The sequence below is a fragment of the Gymnoscopelus braueri genome (assembly GCF_963280865.1).
Source record: "Gymnoscopelus braueri genome assembly, chromosome: 18".
NCBI classification, from domain to species: Eukaryota; Metazoa; Chordata; class Actinopteri; order Myctophiformes; family Myctophidae; genus Gymnoscopelus; species Gymnoscopelus braueri.
In genome coordinates this window covers 49,805,779-49,831,293 of record NC_137618.1, presented here as the reverse complement: position 1 = coordinate 49,831,293, position 25,515 = coordinate 49,805,779, and the positions used below count along the sequence as shown (strand labels likewise).

Below are 25,515 nucleotides of genomic sequence, written 5' to 3'. Positions count from 1 at the left end.
AAATGACGGTATTTTACAATGCCTCTCATAGAGATTGCATTGAGAGCTGCAGTTCATCTTTCTAACGGACCCCGAGTGTCAAAAGTGGGCGTGGATTTGTAGGCCTTCCGCTTCCGGCCGTGTGTCTCTATCGGCAAACTGTAAATAAAGTACTCAATGAAAAAAAGAGAGACTTTTTTTCCGGTCGCGACGGCGGGGGGGGGCGGGGCTGGTCTAGGTCAAGTTCAGCCCCCATGGTCGCGCACAAAAGTCGGCGTCCCTGACGCCAAGGGGGTGCCACATACAAGGCAGCCCAGAGTAGGCATCCTGCACCGTGAGGAATCAAAGATTTGTGCCAGTCAAATCACTGGCACAAACCGTTGCGTTATCGTTCCCCAGCAACCTGCCCACGGTAGGAAGGAACCGTCCACCACTGCCAGTGGTGGTATCTGTTTCTACACGGACTATTCTTCCGCCCGTACGTAAGGAGGTCGAGGTTGCCATGTCCGCTTATTATAAGCGACTTTTGGCTTGTTTTTCTGTAAAGTTGCTTGTAAATATTGATTGTTGCCGGTTACATTTATTTTTTTGCTTGTTTCCTAATGTTGTTTCCTTATTTAAGCTAAAATATTTTTCCGTGACGGACCCCCAAATTAATTTGTATTCGTCCACACGGACCCCTATCTGAAAAAGGTGTTGTGCCAGGGACAGTTATTTTTTTTAATTTATTATATTCATTTTTTTAAAACAAAATACTTTTTCCCCCCATTTTTTTGTTGTTGAAAATAGCCGATCTACAAGCTCACAACGCGTCACAAGCTTGTAGATCGGCTATTTTCAAAATAGCTAACGAATATAGTGGCCCACTTCTTTTTGGCTTGTTTTCATAGATCTGGTTACTTATGTCTCTCGCAGAAACTGGCAACATTGACGTCAATGAAGGAGGAGGAAGGAAGAGAGGGAACAGTAGTAAACAGAGAAATGCTGTTGGTTTAAATTATTTAATTCTATGGTTAGATGTTGTTTTATATGTGTTTTAAGATGCTGCTTTAGTTAAATAGTGTTTATATTCGGTGTAAAACATGTCGGCACTGACAGAAACAGAGCGTCGCGGGTGTGAGAGACTCCTGAAGGGAGTGTCAACATGTGACTTAATGTCTCTGAGCGACACGGTCACCAATAAGATGATCAGTGTGGAGAATACTGAAGGTAGGTGTAAAATAATAATAATAACTTGACTTGATAAAACACAGTGGACCAAAAGCAGCAGACTGATGTTAGCTCGGTGTCCGGAGTATTTGTGTAATGTATTAGCCCATATGTTTAAAAAAATATGTGTTTTAAGCCCGTCTGTGGCCGAACGCCATTCCCCCCCTTGTTTACTTCCTGTTTACATTGAGTGTAATTCTGTTTTTCACCGGATGCGCCCCGTCACTACCGCCCATTGGGAACTTCTGGGAAGAATCAGCCACAGACGGGATTAAAACACTTCTTTGTTGAAAAATATGGACTTATACATTGTACAAATACTCCGGACACCTAGTTAACATTTGGGGCAAGCGGGTAAACACCTTTTATATTTTTCATTTGTACATGTTTGGAGAAATACGGGCTTTACTGGTGACATTCCAGGGCAAACTGGGGTAATAATAACTGGGGTGATAAGACACAGTGTGACCAAAAGCTGCAGAATGGCATGGCTCCACAAATCATCACTGACTGCGGAAGTAACTACATTTACTCAAGTACTGTACTTGTACAATTTTGAGGTATTTTTTTTACTTTACTAGAGTATTTCCAATGTTCAGTACTTTTTCTTCTACTCCACTACATCTCAGAGGCAAATAGTTACTTTGTAGATTTTGATTATTATTGCAAAACATTCATTAACCACTTAAGCCCTATACACATTTCGGCCAAAAATAAATAAATAACCGATCTACAAAGCTCACAATTCGTCGCGATGAACACTGTCTTGTTTATAAGTACCGTATGTAGAGAAATGACAAATCAAATGTGTTTTTTTCCCATGCAACAGGCACCAGTATAAATGACTCCACATGTCACATGTCATGTTTTCCCTGCAGAGGCCATGGCAGCCATCCTGTCGTACACCAACGCTGCTGAGGAGCTGCTTAAGCGTAAGAAGGTCCATCGTGACGCCATCTTCAAGTACCTGGCCAGCGAGGGCGTTGTGATGTCGCCGCACAGCGAGAAACACCAGCTGGTCCGCAGGACACTGAAGTTCTGGTCAACAGGACAGGTGGGACCAATTTAATATAAAACTAGAAAAAAGTGCCAGGTCAGGTAGAATCGGCCACCTGGTGGCGCTATAACAGGCCCATGTGAAACATTTGAAAAATATGGGGCAGAGGATCGGAATTGGCATCCAGGGAGTGTGTGCGCAAAGTTTCGCTGCGATCAGGCCAACGGTGCCCGAGATTAGCCGTTCACAGACAGAAGGACCGACGGACAGGGTGCAAAACATACTCTCTCGCCATGCCGAAGATTTTTTTTTTGGAAGGGGTCATTCTGAGAATGAGGTCAATATTTGTGAAACACAAGAAACACATTCAAATAACGTTTACTTAATTTTCACCTTAACTCTTTGACTGCCAGAGTGTTAGTGTATTCTCTCCATATTGGCCTGTCTAAAAAGAGACTTTGAGCTCGTCCTATCAAATTTGTTTATCTCCGGTCGAATGGGATTATGACTGTCTCCAGATAAAATGTTCTGCACAAAATGATTACCAAATCATTTCTATCTACACCTGTGACATTTGATTACACACACTTATCTATCAGTATGCAGTTATATACCACACAAATCTTTATTTATTAACTTTAATAGCAATTAATATAGTTATAATTATGTATAAGATCTGGTATGTTGCAAGTTCCATTTCTTAAATTGCCGTTGAATTAGCCCACTATCTAATGACAAGGCAAACCGTTTTAGAACCACTGCAACAAAAACAAATATTTAAAAACTGTTAGGAGTTAGAAGACATTTTGTAGAATCGTCCTCGGGTCTTAAGGTTAAAGGAGCATTTCACCCCTGGAAGAAACTGCAATCACTCAATGTTAATAGTATTTGTAGTAGATTACAGTAGAACAATTTAACATTTGCACCCTATGGCCAGAAAAATTATGAAATCTGTGTGTTTGACTCGGGTTTGACTGGACTGCTGCAATACTACAATGACCACAATGCTTTGGTGCACTGCCCCTCCTTGTGGAGAGTGGAGGCTGCATGTGGGTGTGATCTTCAACAACAACACACAACATGTGTACCAGTGTTCGACAGTGTTGCCATGTCTACTTATTATAAGCGGCTTCTTTCTAAAATGTAGTTGATATTTGGGCTTGTATCCAAATGTTTTGATTGTTGTTTAAACCAGTGGTTCTCAAACATGTTCATGTATTTTTCCACGGACCCCCATCTGAAATTATAATTAGTGCCAGGGAGCCCCTACCACATATGTGTTGTTAAAACAATTACAAAATATTCCACATTTTGCACTTTTTCCCCTCAAGATTTTTTGGAAAATAGCAGATCTACAAGCTCACAACACTGGGTGAAAAGCAATGATTTTGGGAGGGTATTCATCAGGCAGACCCCTGATACTTAAGGGAGTATGTGTGTGTAAGTTGCCCTCATTCATTAATGTACCACCTCCCACATACCTCCCACGTATCCAGGTAAATGTACCATTTCTGAGACATTCATTTGCATTTACCCCCTGTGGTGTCTGCCAGCAAGGACCTCACACACCCCACCCCACCCCTCCCACCCCACCCCACCCCACCCCTCCCACCACTCCCACCCCAACCACTTCTGAGCATGTGCAGAAAACCACATTTGATTGGAAGCTGTGGCTTATAACCCCACCCACCCACCCCACAATTCTGCATGCTAATTCTGGCATAACCCCCCTAGTTTATCCCCCCCCCCCCCCCAATTGGGAGGGGTGGTTCATAGCGCCCCCCCCCCCCCATTGGGAGTGGTGGTTTATAGTTCCCCCCCCCCCCCCCACCTACACTAATTTAATTTATATATATATATATACATACACACACAATATAGAAAAACAAATAGGCAGAACTCATGTAATTATGTTTATTGATCCAAAAAAAGAAAACAATTATTTATACAAAACAATGGAACAGGAGCACACAGATAAAATCAAATGTTTCAAAGAATCCCTGGATTTTGTTCCAGGGACCCCAGAAGCAAAGATTTGAGTCTAATCTTGGGTTAAAATTGGGTGAAATTCGTGTCTACATATTTACACTAGTACCTGAGATAAGATGTGTGCGTGAAGATAGCAGCAATTTATACTGTGCATGATATACTTATGGACGTTAGTTAAGGTGCTTAGGGGAAAAAAATCACAATAAAAGACAAAAGTCAAGTGCGATATACATGGGATTAAGGTGCAAAAGGTCATTGTGTCGACCGCATAATACACATATAGTAGACTGACACTGGTATATAGTCAGCAAGTAGTGACATGAGGGGAAAAAAAGTCACTTATACTTGTGTACTCCACAGTTAATGTGCTGTCTGTTTACACAGGAACGGTGTTTTTGGGGCTTGAATCCGTTACTAAGTGAAACCTCCTTCCAGGGTGGAAAAGTTTGAAAACGCTGCACGTCCCGTCTCCATGTAAACACATACAGCAGAGGAAACGGCACAACGTTTGATGTTGACAGCTGTTGTGAGAGAAATAAGCAGCCAGTTCTATGAAAACAAGCCCAAAAAAGTGACTAGGCTACATGAGCACTTTAAACCAGTGGTTCTCAAAGTGGGGTCCGGAGACCCCAAGGGGTGCTTGGGGGGGGGGGTTCCAGGGGTCCCCAGCCGAATGTGTTAATATAGCATCACAATAATTGTAACCAACCAGCACTATGAGCTTGTAGATCTGCTATTTTTTTTTGAAAAATCTAGATTTTTTTTGGCAAACCTTTGAATATATATATATTTTTTAATATATATATTTTTTTCAAATATTTGCTTCTGGGGGTCCAAGGAACAAAATAGTTGAGATGGGGTCCACGGCCAAATAGAAATAGAAATATTTTTTGGGGGTCCTTGACATGAAAGGTAGAGAACCATTGCTTTAAACAGTACATTGGCTATTTGAAAATAGCCGATCTACAATCTCACAGTGAGCTTGTAGATCTTCTATTTTTATCTTGAAAATAAATTAGTGAAATAATATTTGGAATATACATATTTTTTTTTTTATTCAGATGGTCTGCGGAGAAAGACAATCATTTGACATGCACATGTTTGAGGACTGTTTAAAATCAAAAATTAACTACACTTTAAAAACAAGCCCAAGATATATAATCTAAGTATAAAACAATGGTTAAAATAAATCGAAAATGAAAAAGGACACACATCTAAGAGGGAAGCACACACACATCTAAAAAAATCAAATCAAATAAAGGTGCTGATGCACCCAAAAATATATACAAAAAGGCAGCAAGTCATGCTTGCAAACAGCCCCGAGGTGAAAAAGGTGACAACATGTTGTTTTCTTTCGGGTCAGGTGTCACACAATTGCCCTATTTGGGTTCAAAAAGGTGACTGTAGCTGAAAAGTGACACTTTTGCATGTAATGTCTGACACTACGCCGCTGGAGTTCTTGCTGTGTCCTTACAGCTGGAGGAGTGTAAAAGACCCGTTATGGTCCTCGAACTCGTCAACCACAGGCATTGCGTTCTGGAGAACGCGGGGTCTGGAACGAGGTCCTGGGGGTCTTCTTTCCTGGAGCTCCTGGCACAGCTTCGAAAGCGCTGAACTTCTTCCTGGTGGAGGTCTGATGAACCATACTGGCAAACCATCTTCGAAGCCATCTTCCTCATCAGACATGAGCTCTTTGGTTGCAGTGCTGTTCCAGAGAATTTCCTCAGCAGGCCGCAACACGGATCTCCTGCCCTCAAACAACTGTAAAAAAACAAACACAAAAAAATATAGAATTACAATTAAACCACAAAACTAAGAAATTGTTTTAACTGTGTGAGTGAGGCCTACCAAAACTGCTCTCCTCACTTACCCGTAATTTTCTCTGTCGTGTCCTCATAGACTTCTGTACCTTTGCTTTCTCCTGTGCATTTTCTGGTTTATTCAGCCGCTCTTTCTTTTGTAATGACTCAAAATAAGTCCGGCAGGATGCTAAAATAGAAAATACAAGCATGCATTAGTCACCAGAACCATGAATGTGTGCTTTCAATTATAACACAGGGGTTTTTGAATACAAAAAGACCTGTAAGTAGGCTACCATAAGAAAAACAGGTTTGCTGGCTTCTGCAGGTCTAGCCCACTCTATTAAGACGCAAATAGCTTATAGCTTGAATACTGTGAGTGTATTATGCATGTGCGCTTACCTTTTATAAAAACAGGATCAACATTACAGAAACTAATGCTTAGTTCTCCTAAAAGATGAGCCGCAACATCAATATTATGTGGAGAATTTACCCTGTTGGAAGAGAAGAACCGTGTTAGTTTTTATCATTTTTTTTCTTTATCAGTTAAAACATTTCACCAGGACAGGAACCCAATCCACAGGCCTACCTCCCCCCACTATCCCCCACTACAAATCAAATCGGTGGGGCAGGGTCTCCCCTTTTACTAAAGCATGATTGTGATATAGTTGAATTTAGTTACTTACGCTTCTTTTGGATTGTATTTGTGGTTATTCTTCTCCGAGTTGTGTAGATGCCTCACAGCCTCCTGTAAACAGCATGATTATAAAAGGTTAATTTGAGGAAATCAATGCTTTTGGCAAAGCACCAAAGGAATACCAAAACGCTCGCCCCAAAACACAGTCGCCCGGGCGCAAATCCGGCGCATATCCAGTAAAATCTCTACCTGATATTCCCCCTAAAGTGGGGGCGATCGTGTTTTGGGGTGAGCCTTCCGGTTACCCACCAGAACACTAGTTACACTTATTTTTCGACAAGCAACACATACAAAGTATTTTCTCGCTAGTAGACACAGGGCCCATATAGTCAGACATAATTTCACTTACCGCAATGTCGATGTTATTCGCTCTTTTGATCCTCTTTGGTGCAGGCAGAGTGGACAATGTAGCGTCATCCCGAGCAGCGTTGCTCTCGACTAGGTCACGCAACAGTTTCAGTTCCTGCTTTACTTCCATGTTCTCATTGCTCTGCATGTCCACTACCGCTTTAAGATCGGTGATTTGGTCAGACAATCCCTGCATAGCTCTAAGCATCTGTTTGAACATATCCCCATAATTAGAATTAGAGGGACTTCCTAATAATTCTGTTCTTCTCGGAGTCGAAGGCTGGCGTCTGAGAGGACTCGAAGCAGCACCCGGTGCATAAAACAAATCTCTTCTCGTGTTTGCCATTTTACTCACAAATAAAACAATCCCTCACGCAGAGTAAATAGTTTCCAAGCAGAGTTCCCTTACAACAAACTGCTATCCTATAAAGCCAACTCGCTGGCTTGGCTAATGCACGCCACGCCCCCCACTGCCGTGCTGTGGCTAGGGTTGCCAGATACTGTGAGAGAAACAAGCATCCAGGTCTAGAAAAACAAGCCCAAAAGAAGCGATTATGGGTCACATGAGCACTTTAAACCTATTGTATACATCGGCTATTTCAAAATGCATCTACAAGCTACAACATCTACAAGATCTACAAGCTCACAACGCGTCGCTCGCGATACGACTCGTTGTGAGCATAGAAATTGTGGTACATAGAAATTGATCTATTGAAGATTCTGACTTTCAAATGTACATATTTTTTGTTTTGATTGTATTGCTGTATTGTTGTATTGTGCTTTCTGCTTTGGCAATGTAAACGTATGTTTTCTCATGCCAATAAAGCCCTTTGGATTGAATTGAATTGAATTGTGAGCTTGCAGACTGCTATTTTCAAATACAATTCTTGGTGGAAACTTATAAAAAGGACATGGCAACACTGGCTCAGAAACATCTCACAGACACGGTGTGAAGAGGCGTTGCTCAGGAGTGAAACCTCAAACAATAGGGTCACTCAAACCATCGACACCTATCATGCAAATGTTGTGCCTGTATGTAATCTAATATCTACCCCCCAAGATACAAACGAAAACACACATAAAGTAGCCTCGTTGTGATATGGGTAAAAGTACAAAAAGCATTGGTATCAAAATGTGCTTAAAGTACCAAAAGTAAAAGTACTAAAATGTTGAAAATAGTGTGTGAGCTTGTTGATGTATAACATAAGGCTAAAGTGGTTAATGTATGTTTTATAATGTAATCATTTATATCTGCAAAGTAACGAGTAACTAAAGTTTTCAAATAATAGTAAATAAAATAGTAAGTCAAAGTAAAGACAATTGGTAATACTCCAGTAAAGTAAAAGTACCTCAAAATTGTACTTATGTACAGTACTTGAGTTTATTGTACAGCACCTTGTGTAACAGATTTTATTTAGTTTATTTAGTAAGACATGAGAACAGTACAGGACAGTACATAACAGTACATGGAAGTACAAATTCACAATACAAGGTCTACTAAACTGGAAATCTCATTAAGCACGCAGCTTGTTTAAGATGAGAACCCCATGCACACAAATCATGATGACTTGAGTAAAAGTACAAAATTATTGGTATAAAAATGTACTTAAAGTACCAAAAGTACTAAAATGTTTACACCACTACCACTGAACATCAAGTATGATCCACCAGACTAAAATCTTGACTGCAAATAAATAAATAAAAACTTTGTGCAAAAAAATCTAAAGTGCTCAAACATCATCTCAAACATTTGCAAACATACAGTAAGTAACAGAGGTACAATGTTACATTATTCTGCACCTGATCACCTGCAAATTGGCCTATTTGAATTCAATACAGGAGATCTATTTTTATCTCCATCACAATTAACTGGAGTAGCCTAGTCACTAAGTACTAGTACATTCCTGCATAACCATGCAGTAGTCAAGAACAGTTGACACTAAAGTTATTATTATTATTTTGCCTTTATAAAAGTGAATCTCACAACTTGTCTTCTATGTCACTGTTTGAAACAGGGCTTAAGTTTCTAATGTATACATGCACGTTTGCCCTTTTCACTACTGGCTGACATGAAAAAAATACCCAAATGGGTCCATTTGGTTTCATTAAGTTGCTGTAAAGTTGCTTGTAAATATTGGTAGTTGCTTTTATTTGTTGTGAGCTTGTAGATCGGCTATTTCCAAATCGGCTATTTTCAAATAGCTGATGCATATAAGTGCTCATGTGCCCTAATAGTCACTTAAATCTTTGGGCTTGTTTTCATTGACATGGTTGCTTATTTCTTTTTTTTGGGTCAAATTTGGCTAACTCCAGGAGGACCACACTATTATTTTCGATTCCACTTCACATTAATTCATTTATATCATATTTACATGCCAAGCTCTGACATTTAAGTGATATGTAGCCTGATATTACCAGATTGCTATAGTGGTTTTAGAATATTTTAGATGAAAAAAAACTTCAATAACAATAGCTGCAATAGCAGAAAGGTGACGATGATGGTCGTATTACCTTAGCATGTTAATGAATTAGATGAAGAACGATGATGAGGCGTTATGGTGATTTTGATGGCCCGTTTCCATTGGCTGAATCAAGCCTGCTTGAAAGGTATATATAGTTGGGCTTGCTGGATGTTAGTCTACCAGCTGTTAGAGGGGTCAGGATACGCACAGACAGTTTGAACTTTTATTGTAGAAATTGCATTGCATCGTTCAGTTCAGTATGGAAAAACAAACCGGTTACCTGACTAAAAGAGCACGTAATCGACGTTTCTGTGAACATTGTAATCGAGTTGTTTCTCACTCATTGTTCTTTCGTCACAAGAAATTATATTTTCGCAAAGGAGAATGGCACAAAGGTGACATATTTAGCAAAGTGCATCTTGACCAAGAATTAAATCTACCAAATACTTCTGATGGACTGATGGAGTGTGATGGCCACACAGGTAAGTGTAGTGCTTCACTAATATCTAAACATATATGAGACACATGATATAAGCTTGTAGATTGAAAGAACCATTCATTATGTATTATGTACTAGCCTAAATGTTAAAGCAATATAATAATTGTTTTGTTTTGTTACAGAACATACTGATGACCAAGAGGAAGCCATTGAACCCAACAGCTATCCATTTGACCAAGGTATGAACATAATATATTGGACCAATATGCCTTTCTGTGATATGCTGTTATGTGAGTGAGTGAAGTTTAATTATTTTGTTTTGTTTTGTTACAGAACATACTGATGACCAAGAGGAAGCCATTGAACCCAACAGCTATCCATTTGACCAAGGTATGAACATAATATATTGGACCAATATGCCTTTCTGTGATATGCTGTTATGTGAGTGAGTGAAGTTTAATTGTTTTGTTTTGTTACAGAACATACTGATGACCAAGAGGAAGCCATTGAACCCAACAGCTATCCATTTGACCAAGGTATGAACATAATATATTGGACCAATATGCCTTTCTGTGATATGCTGTTATGTGAGTGAGTGAAGTTTAATTGTTTTGTTTTGTTACAGAACATACTGATGACCAAGAGGAAGCCATTGAACCCAACAGTTATCCATTTGACCAAGGTATGAACATAATATATTGGACCAATATGCCTTTCTGTGATATGCTGTTATGTGAGTGAGTGAAGTTTAATTGTTTTGTTTTGTTTTGTTTTAGAACATACTGATGATCAAGACGAAGCCATTGAACCCGACAGCTATCCATTTGAAGTGACCAGTGAACCAGAGTCCTCCTCAGATGACGAAAGCGACCATGAAGCAATTTTGTTTATAGAAGAGCAGCAGGAAGACGATTATGAAGATGAACAACCAGGACATGGCATAAACGACAGTCCTGTACAGTTAGTGAAGACCCTTGCATTTATGCTTTTGGCCTGGCAAGCTGCATTCAAGATATCTGATAGAGCCATCATCGCACTGCTGCAATGTATGCAGTATTTCATGGCACTCATTGGAACTGTTTTTTGTTTTGGCCCAATTACACAGTTTGCTTGTATGATTCCCAAAACTTTGTATTCACTTAGGAGATGGATTCTCATCAACAGAGACAACTTTTGTCAGTATGTTGTGTGTCACAAGTGTATGAGAACGTACACATTTGAGGAGTCTTATATAACCACCAGGAATGGTTCCAAAGTCCCCAAAAAATGTGAGTATGTTCCATTCTACAACCATCCACATAAAGCCTGTGCTTTGGGAAAGAAATGTGGCAAACCCTTAATGCGATTGATCACAAGCGCCACTGGAAAGGAATTTGTCCGCCCAATCAAATCCTATTGTTACCAGAAGTTAACTCAGTCTCTTCAGAGCCTTGTAGAAAGGCCAGGATTTTTGAAAAAGTGTGAAGAATGGAGACATAGGGAGATTCCCGACACTGTGATGGCTGATGTGTATGACGGAAAGATTTGGCGTGAATTTCATTGTGTTAATGGGCGGCCTTTTCTAGCAGAACCAAACAACTTTGCTTTCATGATGAATGTGGATTGGTATCAACCATTTAAACATTCCCCATATTCTGTCGGCGCCATATATCTTGTTGTTTTGAATTTACCCAGGTCGGAACGGTTCAAGGATGAGAACATGATTTTAGTGGGACTCATACCAGGACCGAAAGAACCAAAGCTTAACATCAATGCCTACCTTGAACCCTTGGTTGATGAACTGCAGGAGCTGTGGGAAGGAGTTATCATGAATGACACGTCAAACCTGGGTAGTTCTGTTTACAGAGCTGCTCTTCTATGCTTGGCAGCAGATATCCCAGCTTCTCGCAAGTGTGGTGGTTTCGTGGGCCATGGAGCTTTAAGAGGTAGATACACTTTTCACTTTATATATTTATACTATAATTTGTGTAATAATACATTGTGACATTGTGAGTGAGACAAAAACCTTCTTGAATAACTTTTTTTTTCTTTTTTTCTCAAGGATGTAATAAGTGTCTGAAGGAGTTCAAGAAGACTAGCTTTAGAGGGAAAACGGATTACTCTGGATTTGATCGCTCATCTTGGATCTCACGCACTTCAGAAGACCACAAACGATATGCAAAAATGGCTGATAAAGCAAATACACAGACAGCCCAGAACAAATTATTAAGACAGTATGGTGCTAGATGGTCTGAACTTTTTCACTTGCCATACTATGATGCCATCCGATTTGTGGTAATTGACCCAATGCACAACTTATTGCTTGGAACAGCGAGACATGTTTTCAAGCTGTGGATCGAGCACAGTGTTTTAACCAGGCCCAAACTTGACGAACTCCAGAGAAGAGTAGACACCCTAAAGGTGCCTCATGATATAGGCAGGATTCCTGGCAAAATAGCATCTGGGTTTAGTGGATTTACTGCTGATCAATGGAAAAATTGGACAACCATCTATTCCCTTTTTTGTTTGAAGGGCTTGATTGATGACAGCAACTATGATATGTGGTCTTACTTTGTGCAAGCTTGCATTATTATGTGTTCTAGGGTTATCTCACATGAAAGAGTAGAAACAGCTGATAGATACCTGGAGACATTTCTCTCTAAATTTGTTGTTTTGTATGGACCAAATAGCTGCACACCCAATATGCACCTGCATCTGCATTTAAAAGACTGTATGTTTGATTATGGACCTGTTTATGCATTTTGGTGTTTCTCTTTTGAACGGTTCAATGGAATGTTAGGACAGTATCATAACAACAACAAAGACATTGAAGTTCAAATCATGAGGACATTTCAACAAGGGCAACAGCTCCATGTGCCATTGTCCTGTGACATTGGAGCTGAATTCATCAATATCCTAGCAAGAAAAGAAGTTGGTTCCTTGTCACTCCATGGTACTACTGACATGATGTATTTGAAACACTATCTCCAGGTATCGTCTGCAACACTTGTCATGCCAGATACTAACATGGTTGAGCCACTATCCCCATTCCGAAAAGATGTGCTGACAGATTGTGACAGACAACTGTTGTTATCAATGTACAATCAAATGTATCCTGACAGTTTAATCTCACATGTAGGTAGTTTGGTAAAGATTTGCACTCAAGTGAGAAGTCTTGGAGTGACTTTTTCTGTTAACTGCAGGGCTGACAGGTCTGCATGCATTTCTGCTAAGTGGTGTTCTAGCAACTCAAGCTTTGAGGTACCCCGCTTGGACCCAACTGCAGAGTTGCGTCCTGGGATTGTGAAAAAGTTTCTGATTGTCAAAGTTAAGTCACAGGCTTCTACTCAAGAGCATGTTGTTGCCAAGGTCACATGGCTGCATCCTCACCCAGACCGGCATTTCTTTGGGAGGCCTGTCGAGATTTGGAATTTGCAAGGCACACGGACGGATTGTGCGCCATCATTCCTACCGATTGAAAGAATAGCATACAGATGTGTTTACAGTGCCACAACTGTACAGTTAAGCCAGATCAAAGAGAAAGTATCAGTAGTTATACCACTGTGCACAGTGGTTGAGATTTAGACCCAAGACTGCACTCTGAGAGATAGATATCTCACTCATTGTTTTTAGTAATTGTACAATAGTTTGTGTTCTTAGTTCATTTTTTTAAAATATTTGTATTAGCTTTTCCTTGAATGTCACAATGCAACTTTGGTTCACTGTATATTAATAAAAGCATAAAAAATTTGAGTCATTTTCTGTCATTCATTCTTTGAAAATAGATCTAGTTAGTACAATAGTACTCTAATTGAGTAATATTTGACCAGGAGTATCTATATTTTCTCTCTCTCTCTCTCTCTCTCTCTCTCTCTCTCTCTCTCTCTCTCTCTCTCTCTCTCTCTCTCTGAGCCCCCCCCCACTCTGAACCCACACCTCCCATTGTTTGAACAAACTGCTAATTTACATATGTAAGGAAGATTCCCTAGCAGAGAAAAGAGAGATGCATATCGATGGCCAAAACGCAAAACCTCCTATCTGAAAAATGTTCATTGTTGGGAAAATGAAAAAGAAAACTACAAAATGTTGTATTTTTTTTGCACAATGCTATTTTTTTATGAAACCCATCACATAATACACCGTTTCTGGATGTCTGGACTATATTACATTATTATATGTTAATTACACTTATTTCATATAGCAAATGCAGATAGGAGGTTTTTCCCCACTTTTCCTGGATAATTCTGCAGATAGGAGCTTTTACACTTCAATGTTAAGTGATTGCATAACTAAATAATGACAAATAATACTGGCTGTAAATACATACATTTACAGCTGCAAACAGTTGCATCAGTGGTGTGGTCTATTTTTTTTCCCGGAGGTATACGATAATCATTCCCTGCACGAGATGCGCGTGGTCGTGGGTATACGCTAGCGCGTTTTCAATGGATTAAATGGTAGACTGTATACGCTTTTTCCCAAAAAAATCTGCACTGTATACAGCGTATACAGCGTAACACGGTAGAACACACCACTGAGTTGCATTGAATGCTTTTTTATTTTATTCAACAAAAAAAAAAATTTGCAGGGCAATGCTCACAAAAAATGTGCTAAGAACAGTCCCCAGCAAGAACCTAAAATAATAGTGCTTACAAATAAAATTTACAAAAAGGACAACAGGAATACAATTAGGTGGACTACAAAAAAACTGGCCCAGGCACCCCTCGACATAATCCCCCCTATACTCTCTACCCCCGGCACCCCTCGACATAATCCCCCCTATACTCTCTACCCCCCAACTCCACCACCTGAAATACCTCCCCACTCCCACAACCCCCATTCCCCCCAACCAGCACACCACATGCCCCAAACCCCACCCACCTAAACCCTCATGCCCTCCAACTCCCCTAACTCATACAACTGGATCACCAACCTTGTGTCCAGTGTGGACAGTGGAATAGTATGTAAGATCATTGAATGTCTTAAAGAGCCTATAAGCAAGGAGGAAAGACGGATGCCTTGACCCTAGAATCACCAAAGCCAGGGAGGAGATGAGAGCAGCACACAGGGACTTTGTCGCTGACCAAAAGGGAGAGGGTCTGAGGGAGGAATATAAGCGGAAGAAGGAGGAGCTATACCACGTGTATGCAACTGGAACAACAGGAGCAGACCCAAAAGATCAGGGACATTAAAGAGGTGCATGTTAACCAGAAGCATGGCAAGAACTGGAAGCTCATCAATGACGTTTCTGGCAGAAGCTCTTCTCAGACTTCTGGGGAGAAAGCGCAGAGGAACGAGTTGAAACATGGTACCAGCACTTCAAAACACTCCTAGGAAATCCTCCTTCAACCGAAGAAGAGGATGATCCGATGTTCCCGTCTGGTATGGGAAGGTCATGGAAGACAGATCATTCACCATGGATGAGTACCAGAGGGCCAAGGCTACTATCAAGTGAGGCAAGAGCTGCAGGGAGGATGAAGTGATGTATGTGCCCATAGACGAGGTGGTGTTGGATTTTATCAAGCACACACGTCTAGCGAGCTGCCAAAGCTGTGGCGCAAAATGATCATCAATCCAGTACCAAAGTCAGGCGACCTCACCAAGACAGACACCTCCAAGGCATTAGCCTGAGCTCACAAGTCGCAGGTTTTAGACCCATCTCAGACCCTGTACTGAGAAACTCGCAGAACGGCTTCCGCCCGGAGCGAACAGCAGGCGGGCAGATACTGGTGCTGAGGAGGATACTGGAAGGAGTAAGGGAGCGGAATCTTTCAGTGGTGATCACCTTCATGACTTCCAAAAGGCTTTTGGCACCATCCACCGGGGGAAACTGATGAACATTCTCTGGGCCTACTGAGTTCCTGAGAAGATGGTTCAAATGATGGAGACAAGCTACTCGAGGCAGTCCAGGACTTCAAATAACTTGGGCCTGGACTGCTTCAATGGAATAGGACCTGAAGGTCCAGGGGGTACTTGACTAGAATGCCTTGCATGGGATGAGGAGAGTGTGGAAATCAGAAATGGGAGAAGACCTCAAGAGGCGGCTGTTCGTATAGCTACAGTGTCAGTACTGCTGTATGGGGCTGAGACATGGACCGTCACAGCACAACAGGAAAGGGCCTTGGATGGAGTCTACACAAGAATGCTACGAATGGCACTAGTCACATGGACGGACCACATCAGAAATGTGGTCCTCTACGGTAACTTACCATGGGTCACAGACAAAGTCAGAGAGAGAAGGATGAGGCAGGGCACTGCGTCAGGCACCCATAACTAGTGGCAAGCAAACTGACACTATGGGAGCCAACCCAGGGCAAAGCCAGGAAAGACAATAAGTGCACCACCCTACGTAGATGAACTTCGGCGTAACAGCTTAGCTAACAACACCGTAGAGCTCAAGACCCTGATCAAGACCCTGATGCTAGATAGGAGAGTGTGGAGGGCAGCGATTCAGGAGTCCTGAGTTGGTGTTGGCTAGACCATACCCCCCCCCATACCCTATACCCCCAACTCCACCACCTGCAATACTCCCCCACTCCCACAAACCCCATCCCCCCAACTGCCAGCCCACACATCTCCGCCTCCATAACTCAAACCCCCATCCCACTTCAGGAGTCCCGAGTTGGTGTTGGCTAGACCACACTCTTGCATCGCATCGCAAAGACCCAATCCTATATGATCCGGCCTAACTGGCCTATGCCCCCCTCAACATAATCCCCCCCATACCCTATACCCCCAACTCCACCACCTGCAATACTCCCCCACTCCCACAAATCCCATACCCCCCAACTGCCAGCCCACACCTCTCAACCCCCATAACTCAAAACCCCATCCCACTCCATACCCTCATACCCCCAAATCCCACCCAACCCATTACCCCCACTCCCAGAACCCCCGATCTCCATGCCCCCAACCAGCACACCACAACCCCCAAACTCCACCCACCCAAACCCTCATGCACCCCCCACCCCATAACCCCCCAACCACCACCCCACACCTCCCACACCCCATAACTCCAAACCCCATCCCACCCCCATACCCTATACCCTCCAACCAACACACCACAATATTCTCACAGGTTTGTTGGCTGCCACGGTGTTCACGTGTGATTTTGATCTGCAATTATTAACAAATCACGACATGGACGTTCACATCTAAGCAGCAATGACAACCTCTAACCACAAGTTCAAAATGTTCAATGCCAAAACCTCCTATCTATACCTAAAAATGACCTCCTATCTACATAGATGCACATAGGAGGTTTTTACCTAGAAATAGTTAGGCTTACAAACAAACATTATGTTGTTAAATAATGCTTTTTGTATGCTCATTTTGAGATCAAGACATTCTACAGTACTGTAACAAGTAATACCATTAACATTTTTGATCAACTCACACTCTTGGTGTGATAAAAGTTTCACCACCTGACACTAATCATTAGCAATCAACAAGGCAATGCAATTAACTTGACAGTTACTAACAAATACTTAACTAGTAAGGGTGGAAGACACTTTTTTATTTTGAAAATAATTGATTACTACAAACTGAAAGACATTTAGACGGTCTACATAACATAGAATTCCCAAGTTTCAGCTCTGTCTGCTGCTCAACTAGTTTTGGTGCAGATAAGAGGTTTTGCGCTTCAACATTTTAGCACTAATTGGCACTGAACAAGATAGGAGGTTTTAGTCAAATGACTTTTTCTGACAAAATGAGGGGCGGGACTATCTTGCAGACAGACTGAGCATGTGCAGCATAGCCTATAGTCCTCATCCACAGTGAAATCCGAAAATCATGAAATTTGCACTTAGGAGGTTTTGCATTTTGGCCATCGATATCCAGGTATCTTAAAGGCATTTGAAGGTAAACAGTCCTCTCCCACATTCATTGAAAAACTCCCACCAATCATTTATGTTGGGTGGATGTATGCCTTGCCCACGTATCCAGGTATATCACCCTTTTCACCCAGTGCAATGGGTAACGTCGCGACGCGTTGTGAGCTTGTAGATCGGCAATTTTCAAATATATATTATCCCATGTCTAGATTTAAAGTGCTCTTGGCCTAGTTATCTTCTTTTGGGCTTGTTTTCATAGACCTGGTTTCTTATTTCTTTCACAATATCTGGTAACACTGGAAGTCAGAAGCGTCCATCTCATCCTTCATGTCCAAGGATTCGTTAGTGATGTCACATCACTGACACATCCTTGGTATCTTTATGCCGTTCTACTTCCGTGTAGCATAGTAGCGACATAACTGTCGAATCCTTGGTATTGTGATCCTAGCCTTTCAACAGTGTTTGTTTACCGTCGCTCCACGCTGTATTTGGATTCTTTCACGCTTGTGCTTATGAAACACTAAACAGGATTATTATTTCATGTCAACATTCAAGTACAACTATCAGAAGATGTAACTCAGTTAAAGTAATGCGTCATTCTGCAAATTTAACTAAAGTTTTCCACCTGTACAAAGTCATTTCTTATACAGACATCAAGGCTAATACAGACATAATGATTTTTTAATCATCCTTCCCTTGTCAATATCTCGCCATTTAGGGCAATGATATAACATTATGGATTGATTTGATAACATAAATAGCAGCCACCAGCCAGTCATTTACTGCCAGTCAACTGTCTTCTGAGTTTTGGTATTCGAATGATGAGCGACCCATCCGCTATACTCCGGTTCAAATAAATAGCCCTGCTGTGTTTCAGAATCACCAATAACTTGAAAATAGTCATCCTCCATGGAATGCTCTGACTCAGATGTGCGTGCTGACGCCATGATACAAATCTGAACAGGGAACGCAGCTAAAGGGGTGGGGATTATTTACAACTCTATGGGGTGGAGTCCAAGACGGTTCAAGGTTGGACCAAATCTTGGGGACACCCTTTGGGGCTGTCTTTGGAGCTGGTCTGACTGAGACGTGTCGAGACAACATGTAGTGCGGAAAGGAATGAGACCATACCGTCGTGACGTCAATTACGTCACAAGAAAGTCGAAGATTACTATATATCTAAAAACACAGATTATACAAAAAAAAAACAGGATCTTGTTTCTTGAGTCCTAAACTTCATTAAAATAAGATCTGGTTGCAAAATCGGCGAAATGTCCCTTTAAGGTTTCAACTGTCAAAGGTGTTGTGATGTAGAGGGGAAGGTTTAGTGCACCATCTAGTGGCTGAACGTTGGCCACTGCAGCTTCAAATAGATATTGCACACTACTCTTCAGTAGTTTAGTTGGGAGGTCAAAACGTTTAGAGTTTCAAGGAAAGTAAATTTCCACTCACAAGATCACGTCTGCTTTGTTTCATGTAGGTTGACAAGGACAAGGATGTGAAAAACACAAGATCCTATCTTGTATTCCTTATTGCTCTCTTCATCTAAACTCTGTGTTATCAGCCCACAGTAGCCTGCTGAGGCTGATACACCTGTCCTCAGTTGCATAAGCCCATGTGAATCTATATAAAACAACTAACACTAAAACTAATACTAACTAAATCAAATCTTTAAAAAAAAAGTCAACTAGCAAACCCATTAAAAAAAAAAAAAAACTGAATTGAAATTGAAAACAAAAGGTCCAAATTAAATAAAAATAAAAACTAATGAAAAATGCAAAACTATCGTAACCTGGCCCGGGCACTTAGGCTCTAATGTAGCCTGACAGCGCATCGCGGGTTCGAGTCCCGTTCCCGATGATCTTTGCTGCATGTCTCTCCCCATCTCTATCCCCCTGTTTCCTGTCCATCTCCACTGTACACCATCAATTAAACGATTGTTTCATATCATTATCGATTATCAATTTTTATTAAAAAAATATGATTGAATAATAGTTTGATTAAGTGTTGCATCCCTATTCTCCTGTCCTCCAGGTGGCGGCGGTGGACCAAAGCCCAAAGGTGGAGCACCCGTCCAGCAGCAGCAACACCTGCAGTGAGGTGCAGCTGCAGCCCGCTGCACGCAGCAGCCTGTGTCCTGCGTCGTCGCAGCCCGGCGACTTCGACCCGCTGGCCATGGGCCAGCAGTTCTGCCGGTGGTTCTTCCAGCTGCTGAACAGTCACAACCCCTCGCTGGAACAGCAGCCTCAGGACTGGGGACCGCAGCACTTCTGGCCAGATGTGAAAATGTGTCTCCTTTCCAGGTAATACTGTCTTGATACATACAGCTTGAGGTACAGTACACTCAGTGGTGTAAAAGTAAAAGTCCTCATTATGCAGAATGTCCCATTTCACGTTTCAAGTTTTCAAATGTATAAAAAAAAAAACATCTTTTGGAAATGGCAGATCTACAAGCTCACAGTGCGTCGCATTGCGTTAAAGCACTATATATTTGGAATTTGTGCATTTATAGAGAAGTATGGCCATTAAAGTGTCCGGGTAGCTCAGTCGGTAGAACTCTTGCCTTTTGGACCACAAGGTCATGGATTTGGGTTCGATCCCAGGCACCGCCAACTAGGCGTATGAGTAGCACGGCTTGGGTCGTGCGGTAAGTACTGGGAGCTGATGGTAGGTGTGGCGCCCCACCTCAGCAATCCATCTCCCAGGGGTCCAGTGCATTGTGATGAAAGAGCGATAGACACCAGCGTTCTCAGCTGACACCTCTCAGACCGACTTACTTACATTCAGCCAATATGAACATGGGTGTTCCTCCTTGTGTTTGTAATTATGTTACTGTGAGAAAACCGCCAATGCAGATTTGGAATGATGTAATTCACACTGCGAGTGCATTGCCAATACAAACTGGGCTTGAAATGACTTATTCAGCACTGGGCACACACACACCAATGTAAACAGATCTCACAATGAACCCCAACACAGATTTCTCCTGTGGTGGATTGATTTCACATCTCTGAGTTTGACAAGAGCACATTATAGCTTCTGAAAATATCAGACATAACTGGTGAGAAATGAAAAAGAGACAGAGAAGGCGTGGACAAGCCAAGACCTTCATCCTGAATGTCCTAATTTTTTAATGTCATTAACTCTTTCACTGCCAAACTTATTTCTGGCTGCGTGCAGCCACTGCTAGTGATGTTTCGATTTTCTTACCTTTTCAAGTAGTCACAGAATATTTAACTCCAGTATGATCGATCCCCTGATGATTGCTACGGAGGGTTTCACTGTGCTTCCGCGATGAAAAAAATTTGCGACCCCATTCATTGCGACCCCCGTTAGCTTGTTATAGGCCGTTGAAAATACCATGTCTCGTCAACAATGCAGGGGAAAAAAGGAAAGCGAGATACAGTCAGCCGCTTCCCCAAATACGCTAACCAGGAAGCGGATGGAGGAGTAGATATTGTGAATGTGATCACGTGATCTCCTAGATCTCTCCGAGTCTGAAATGGTGGCTTATAGGTTGCGGAACAGCGCCAGCTAGTGGAAACACCAACAAAAAAAATCGTCCGTGGCAGTATGGGCCTTTTGGAAAAAAAGTTGTTAAAGTCATTGTTGGCAGTGAATGAGTTCATTTAGACAGTTGAAAAGCTGGGGGCTAATATGTGATAGCTGTGCAAATACATTGAAGTTTGGTCTGTATTCACATATTCAGACCTTTTCAAACAGATGTAGAGATTTGTTGGCAGGGTTGTCTAGTGGTTATAATGTATTCCAGATAAACTGAGAGGTTCTATCCCTGCCACCGACAACAGGGGTGTCCACATTTTCTCATCCTGGTTTCCCTATTTTGGGCATGTCATTGGAGAGGAAAATGTAAAACAATAGCAGATCTACAAGTTCACAGTGTGCTGATTGTGACACGTTGTGAGCTTGTAGATAAGCTATTTTTTAATGCAAAAATAAACAAAAAAACTTTAATTCGATCTACCGGTAATTGATTAAAATGGATGATTTAGTACTTCTTGACAAAATAATGGGGACCCATTATTTTGTCAAGAAGTAAACATGGGTAATCGGTCGTCTGGGCCTTGGGAACGGCATCGGATCCAACCGTCTGCTAAAGTTCTAGTTGAAAGTGGTGATAAAATAAACGGGAGACGTTTCCTTTACGTTTTCCCTCGTGGTAACCTGTAGCTGATTGTATGACGTTCTGTATAGTAGTGTATATCTGTCTCTTATATGTCATCATGATTTGTGTGCGTGGGGATCTCATTTTAAACAAGCTTAGTGCTATATTTAGGGGTGTGCCCACTAATTTCACGATACGATACACGATATTGGCCCACGATATCGATACGATACGATATATGGCACTTTTTTATTATGAAAATATATGGGGAGGGAAAAAAGCTTATGCAAACAAATATTTTTGCATTATTATTATTGCAAAAAAAACATATTTTGTTTTTCCAAAACGATACATATCATCACAAAAACGGATCGTGATATATCGCGGGACGATATATCGGCACACCCCTATGCTTTATGAGTTATCCAGTTTAGTAGATTGTGAATTGTACGTCAATGTACTGTTTATCATGTCTCACTAAATAAAGTACATCAATCAATCAATCAAAAGTGTTTTCCCTTCAGCGCCGACGGCCAGCAGACGGAGGAGTTCCACGGAGCGGAGCTGGTGAGCCTGCGTCTCCTCGCCCTGACCAAGGAGGAGCGTCTCCTCCTCAGCCCCAACATGGAGGCCCACGGCCTGCGCTGCCTGGCCTCCCCGCACGGCCCCGTGCTGGTGGCGGTGGCGGGCACCATCCACCGCGGGGCGGCCTGCCTGGGCGTCTACGAGCAGGTGTTCGGCCTGGTCCGCTCGCCCCTGGACGACACGTGGAAGATCAAGTTCGTCAACATGAAGATCCGAGGCCAGGGGAGCGTTCTGGGGGGAGCGGATGACGTGACGTCGCCGGCGCTCACGTGTGACTCCAGTGAACTACAGCTCCTCTGCAGATGAGGACCATTATGTACAATTTAAGCTACTTGACCTACTTGAACCCTAGCATCCATATCCTGGACTCTGGAGGGAACATTTGCCAGATCTACAAGTTTGTAGATTGGCTATTTTTTGGCTAAGAAATGTAGTGCACTAGAAGTTTTCTAGTATCCCCCCCCTAACCCCGCCAAAGAAAATGTCGTTTGGGGGGTACAAAATCATGGGATATTAAAAAAAAAAAAAAAAAGAAAAACCCAGAGGATCGCCCCTCCCCCCCCCCCTTAGGGGTCCCTGGAGACCCTGGGGTCTCCAGGCCGTGACCTACAGACACGGCGAAGGAAAACTGTGAACACAGCCACGCATGCAAGATGTTGCACATGAACTCAGCAGCCGCACTGAGGCGCTCCAACACAAACACTCTGACATTAAGCTTCACACAACAAACATCAGCAGCAAACATTCACCACAATGACAAAGAAATTACGTCCGCACAAAAATAAGCGAGGGCTCGCTTATTTTGTCTTTCCCTCCCTCCCTCTCTTCCTCTCTCTCTCTCTCCCTCTCTGTCTCTCTGTCTGTGTCTGTCCGTCAGTAACCTCGCATCACCAGTCTTTCCACCTTGGAGGAAAAGTCCGTCAGCGAAAATTATCTGTCGCTGTTTGGCTGACTGTTGTCTCTCTCCCACCCTCCCTCTCCCTCCCTGTGTGTGTGTGTGCGTGTGTGTGTGTGTGTGTGTGTGTGTGTGTGTGTGTGTGTGTGTGGTGGGGGTGGGGCGGGGGGGACAGCCATGACGCAGCGGGACTTTTGAGATGGCTATTGGCAAAATAGGTTGACTTATTCGGATACATGCGTGTGACTGTTCGACCCTGCCGGTTCTCTGAATTTTTTTTTTTAAATAGGCTCTGTCATGATTAATTAACCACACATATGAAGTGAAACAACTGAATTCTATCCAAACGATATGTTATAAGTGAATTCCTTGACTCAAAGAAGAAGTTTGAGAGCGTTTAATAAGCGAAAATAAGAAGTGAAGGCACTGGCACCCTGAGTCGCACAACCAACAATGGCTGCCGTTCGTTTTTTTTCAGGCTGCGAACGCGCCACCTGATTGGCCAACTTTTGCTGTCAATCACAGAACGATGAGCGACGTTGCCATGTCCAGGAGTTGTAAGCGTGAAGTGGGTGTAAATTGGTTAGAGAAAGTGCGTTTGAAAATATATAACATGTGTATGTAGAATATATTGAAAGGTCCATAGGCATAGGTATGTTATTTATATAGATCCAGCGTGTCTGTCCCCATCTGTGATGTTTTTGGCATGAAGCTGGTGGCTTGTTGCTGGACTTTTGTCTTCCGGAGGAAAATTCACGGAGCGGATTGCGTATTACTGTCGCGCAACCTGGCAACGTCTTTGAGGCTCCGAAAAGGTCTCACCTTCCGGTGTGTCGGTAATGTGTGGGGAATTTTGTGTTGGACGGATTTAATTATGGTGTGAGGGGGCAAATGTGTGTTGAGGAATGGAAAGTGGACGAATAACTGCGTGAATGAATTGCGCACGTTGTGACTGGTGTTGTAGTGACATGTGAGATGTTATTGTCGTTATTTCGGCGAAACAAATGATTAAAAATGAAGTGCCTTCAGTCGCACCACCGGAAGTGAGACGATCTCTCAATTGTAATAATAGATATGGGAAGAAAAGCAGTCCAAGTACAGGGGGTCCGTTTTTACTAAGAATAGAGCATTGGTTCTCAATTTGGGGTCCGGGGACCCCCAGGGGTTCCAGGGGGTCCCCAGCAAAAGTAGTTGATGTACAGTAGCATCACAATCATTTGAACCATATTATCCAATACGTTGGCTATTCAAAAATAGCGGATCTACAAGTTCACAGCACGTCACTTTGTGTCGCGCTTGCAAGCTTGTACATCTTTTTGAAAACATTGAACAATTTTGAAAGTGTAGTTTTGAATTTATTTTAACCCAAATCTTCTCTTCTGGAGGTCCCTGGCACAAAACCTTTTCATATGGGGGTCCGTGGCCAAATACATAATTTGGGGGTCCTTGACACGAAAAAGTTTGAGAACCACTGGAATAGAGGGTTTAAATAGGAATTTCACTTTAAACACCTAATCGGGGGTCTTTTGTGCTTCACCCGAGACAGTTTTTAAATGGCTTAAATATTTAGATATTTGACATTCATTTTTATCAGACACGCCCGCATCCTATATAAACCCATTGTAACTTCCATTTTAACCATGTTGGACTCATTGCAAACACAGGCTTTATGATTCTGGTGACTGATATTGTCAGTTACCTAGCAACTTAAAAAATGTTTGGGTGTGCACACAAGAGCCCGAACAGACGTTACAGTGACCCCTGAAGTGTTTTACATTGAAATACCCTTTTAAGTGGTTCTTATAGGGTCAGCTGTTATCCACAGCAGCTTACATTAAACATGGTAAATAATCATATACATACTGAATGACATCATCACATGCATACTGAATGACATCACATTCATATTGAATGAGGATTATTATTGACACAGGTTCTCAAAGTTAGGTCCTGGGACCACCAGGTGGTCCAAAGTGGACCCTTAAGCCGAATGCATACTCCACTAGGACAGCCGGAACAAAGTTTGCTTGGGCTTGGTCCAGACTACAACAAAACTACGGTACACTGTAAAGTCCTCAGTGCTTTTTTAACTCTAACGGTCCATTTGGTTCCATTTTGTACACTCAGAGTTAAAGACCCGTTAAGGGTCGGTTTAGACCCCCTTGTGGTCCCCAGA

General features: G+C 42.2%; 2 protein-coding genes across 2 annotated transcripts; one reads left to right on the top strand and one right to left on the bottom strand.

The window, feature by feature from the left end:
- The first annotated feature begins 926 nt into the window (after positions 1 to 926).
- On the top strand, positions 927 to 23,432 carry LOC308073649 (uncharacterized protein C3orf38 homolog). The gene is made up of 4 exons (XM_080412673.1): positions 927 to 1,188; positions 2,067 to 2,242; positions 19,768 to 20,036; positions 22,384 to 23,432. The coding sequence occupies exons 1-4, from the start codon at positions 1,062 to 1,064 to the stop codon at positions 22,748 to 22,750; spliced, it is 939 nt and encodes a 312-aa protein (XP_080268799.1). The 5' UTR covers positions 927 to 1,061; the 3' UTR covers positions 22,751 to 23,432.
- Positions 5,645 to 7,265, bottom strand: LOC308105807 (uncharacterized protein; the record flags this gene model as incomplete). The annotated part of the gene is made up of 5 exons (XM_080456729.1): positions 7,020 to 7,265; positions 6,660 to 6,721; positions 6,376 to 6,467; positions 6,045 to 6,163; positions 5,645 to 5,935 (listed from the first exon to the last, which is right to left on the bottom strand). The coding sequence occupies exons 1-5, from the start codon at positions 7,236 to 7,238 to the stop codon at positions 5,645 to 5,647; spliced, it is 783 nt and encodes a 260-aa protein (XP_080312855.1). The 5' UTR covers positions 7,239 to 7,265.
- Positions 23,433 to 25,515: the final 2,083 nt, after the last annotated feature.

Excerpts from the sequence above, each read along its gene's own strand:
- LOC308073649 (XM_080412673.1), top strand. The coding sequence starts at position 1,062 with ATGTCGGCACTGACAGAAACAGAGCGTCGCGGGTGTGAGAGACTCCTG. Across the intron at positions 1,189-2,066 it reads CAGTGTGGAGAATACTGAAG|AGGCCATGGCAGCCATCCTG; the intron begins GTAGGTGTAAAA and ends TTTTCCCTGCAG. Across the intron at positions 2,243-19,767 it reads AGTTCTGGTCAACAGGACAG|GTGGCGGCGGTGGACCAAAG; the intron begins GTGGGACCAATT and ends CCTGTCCTCCAG.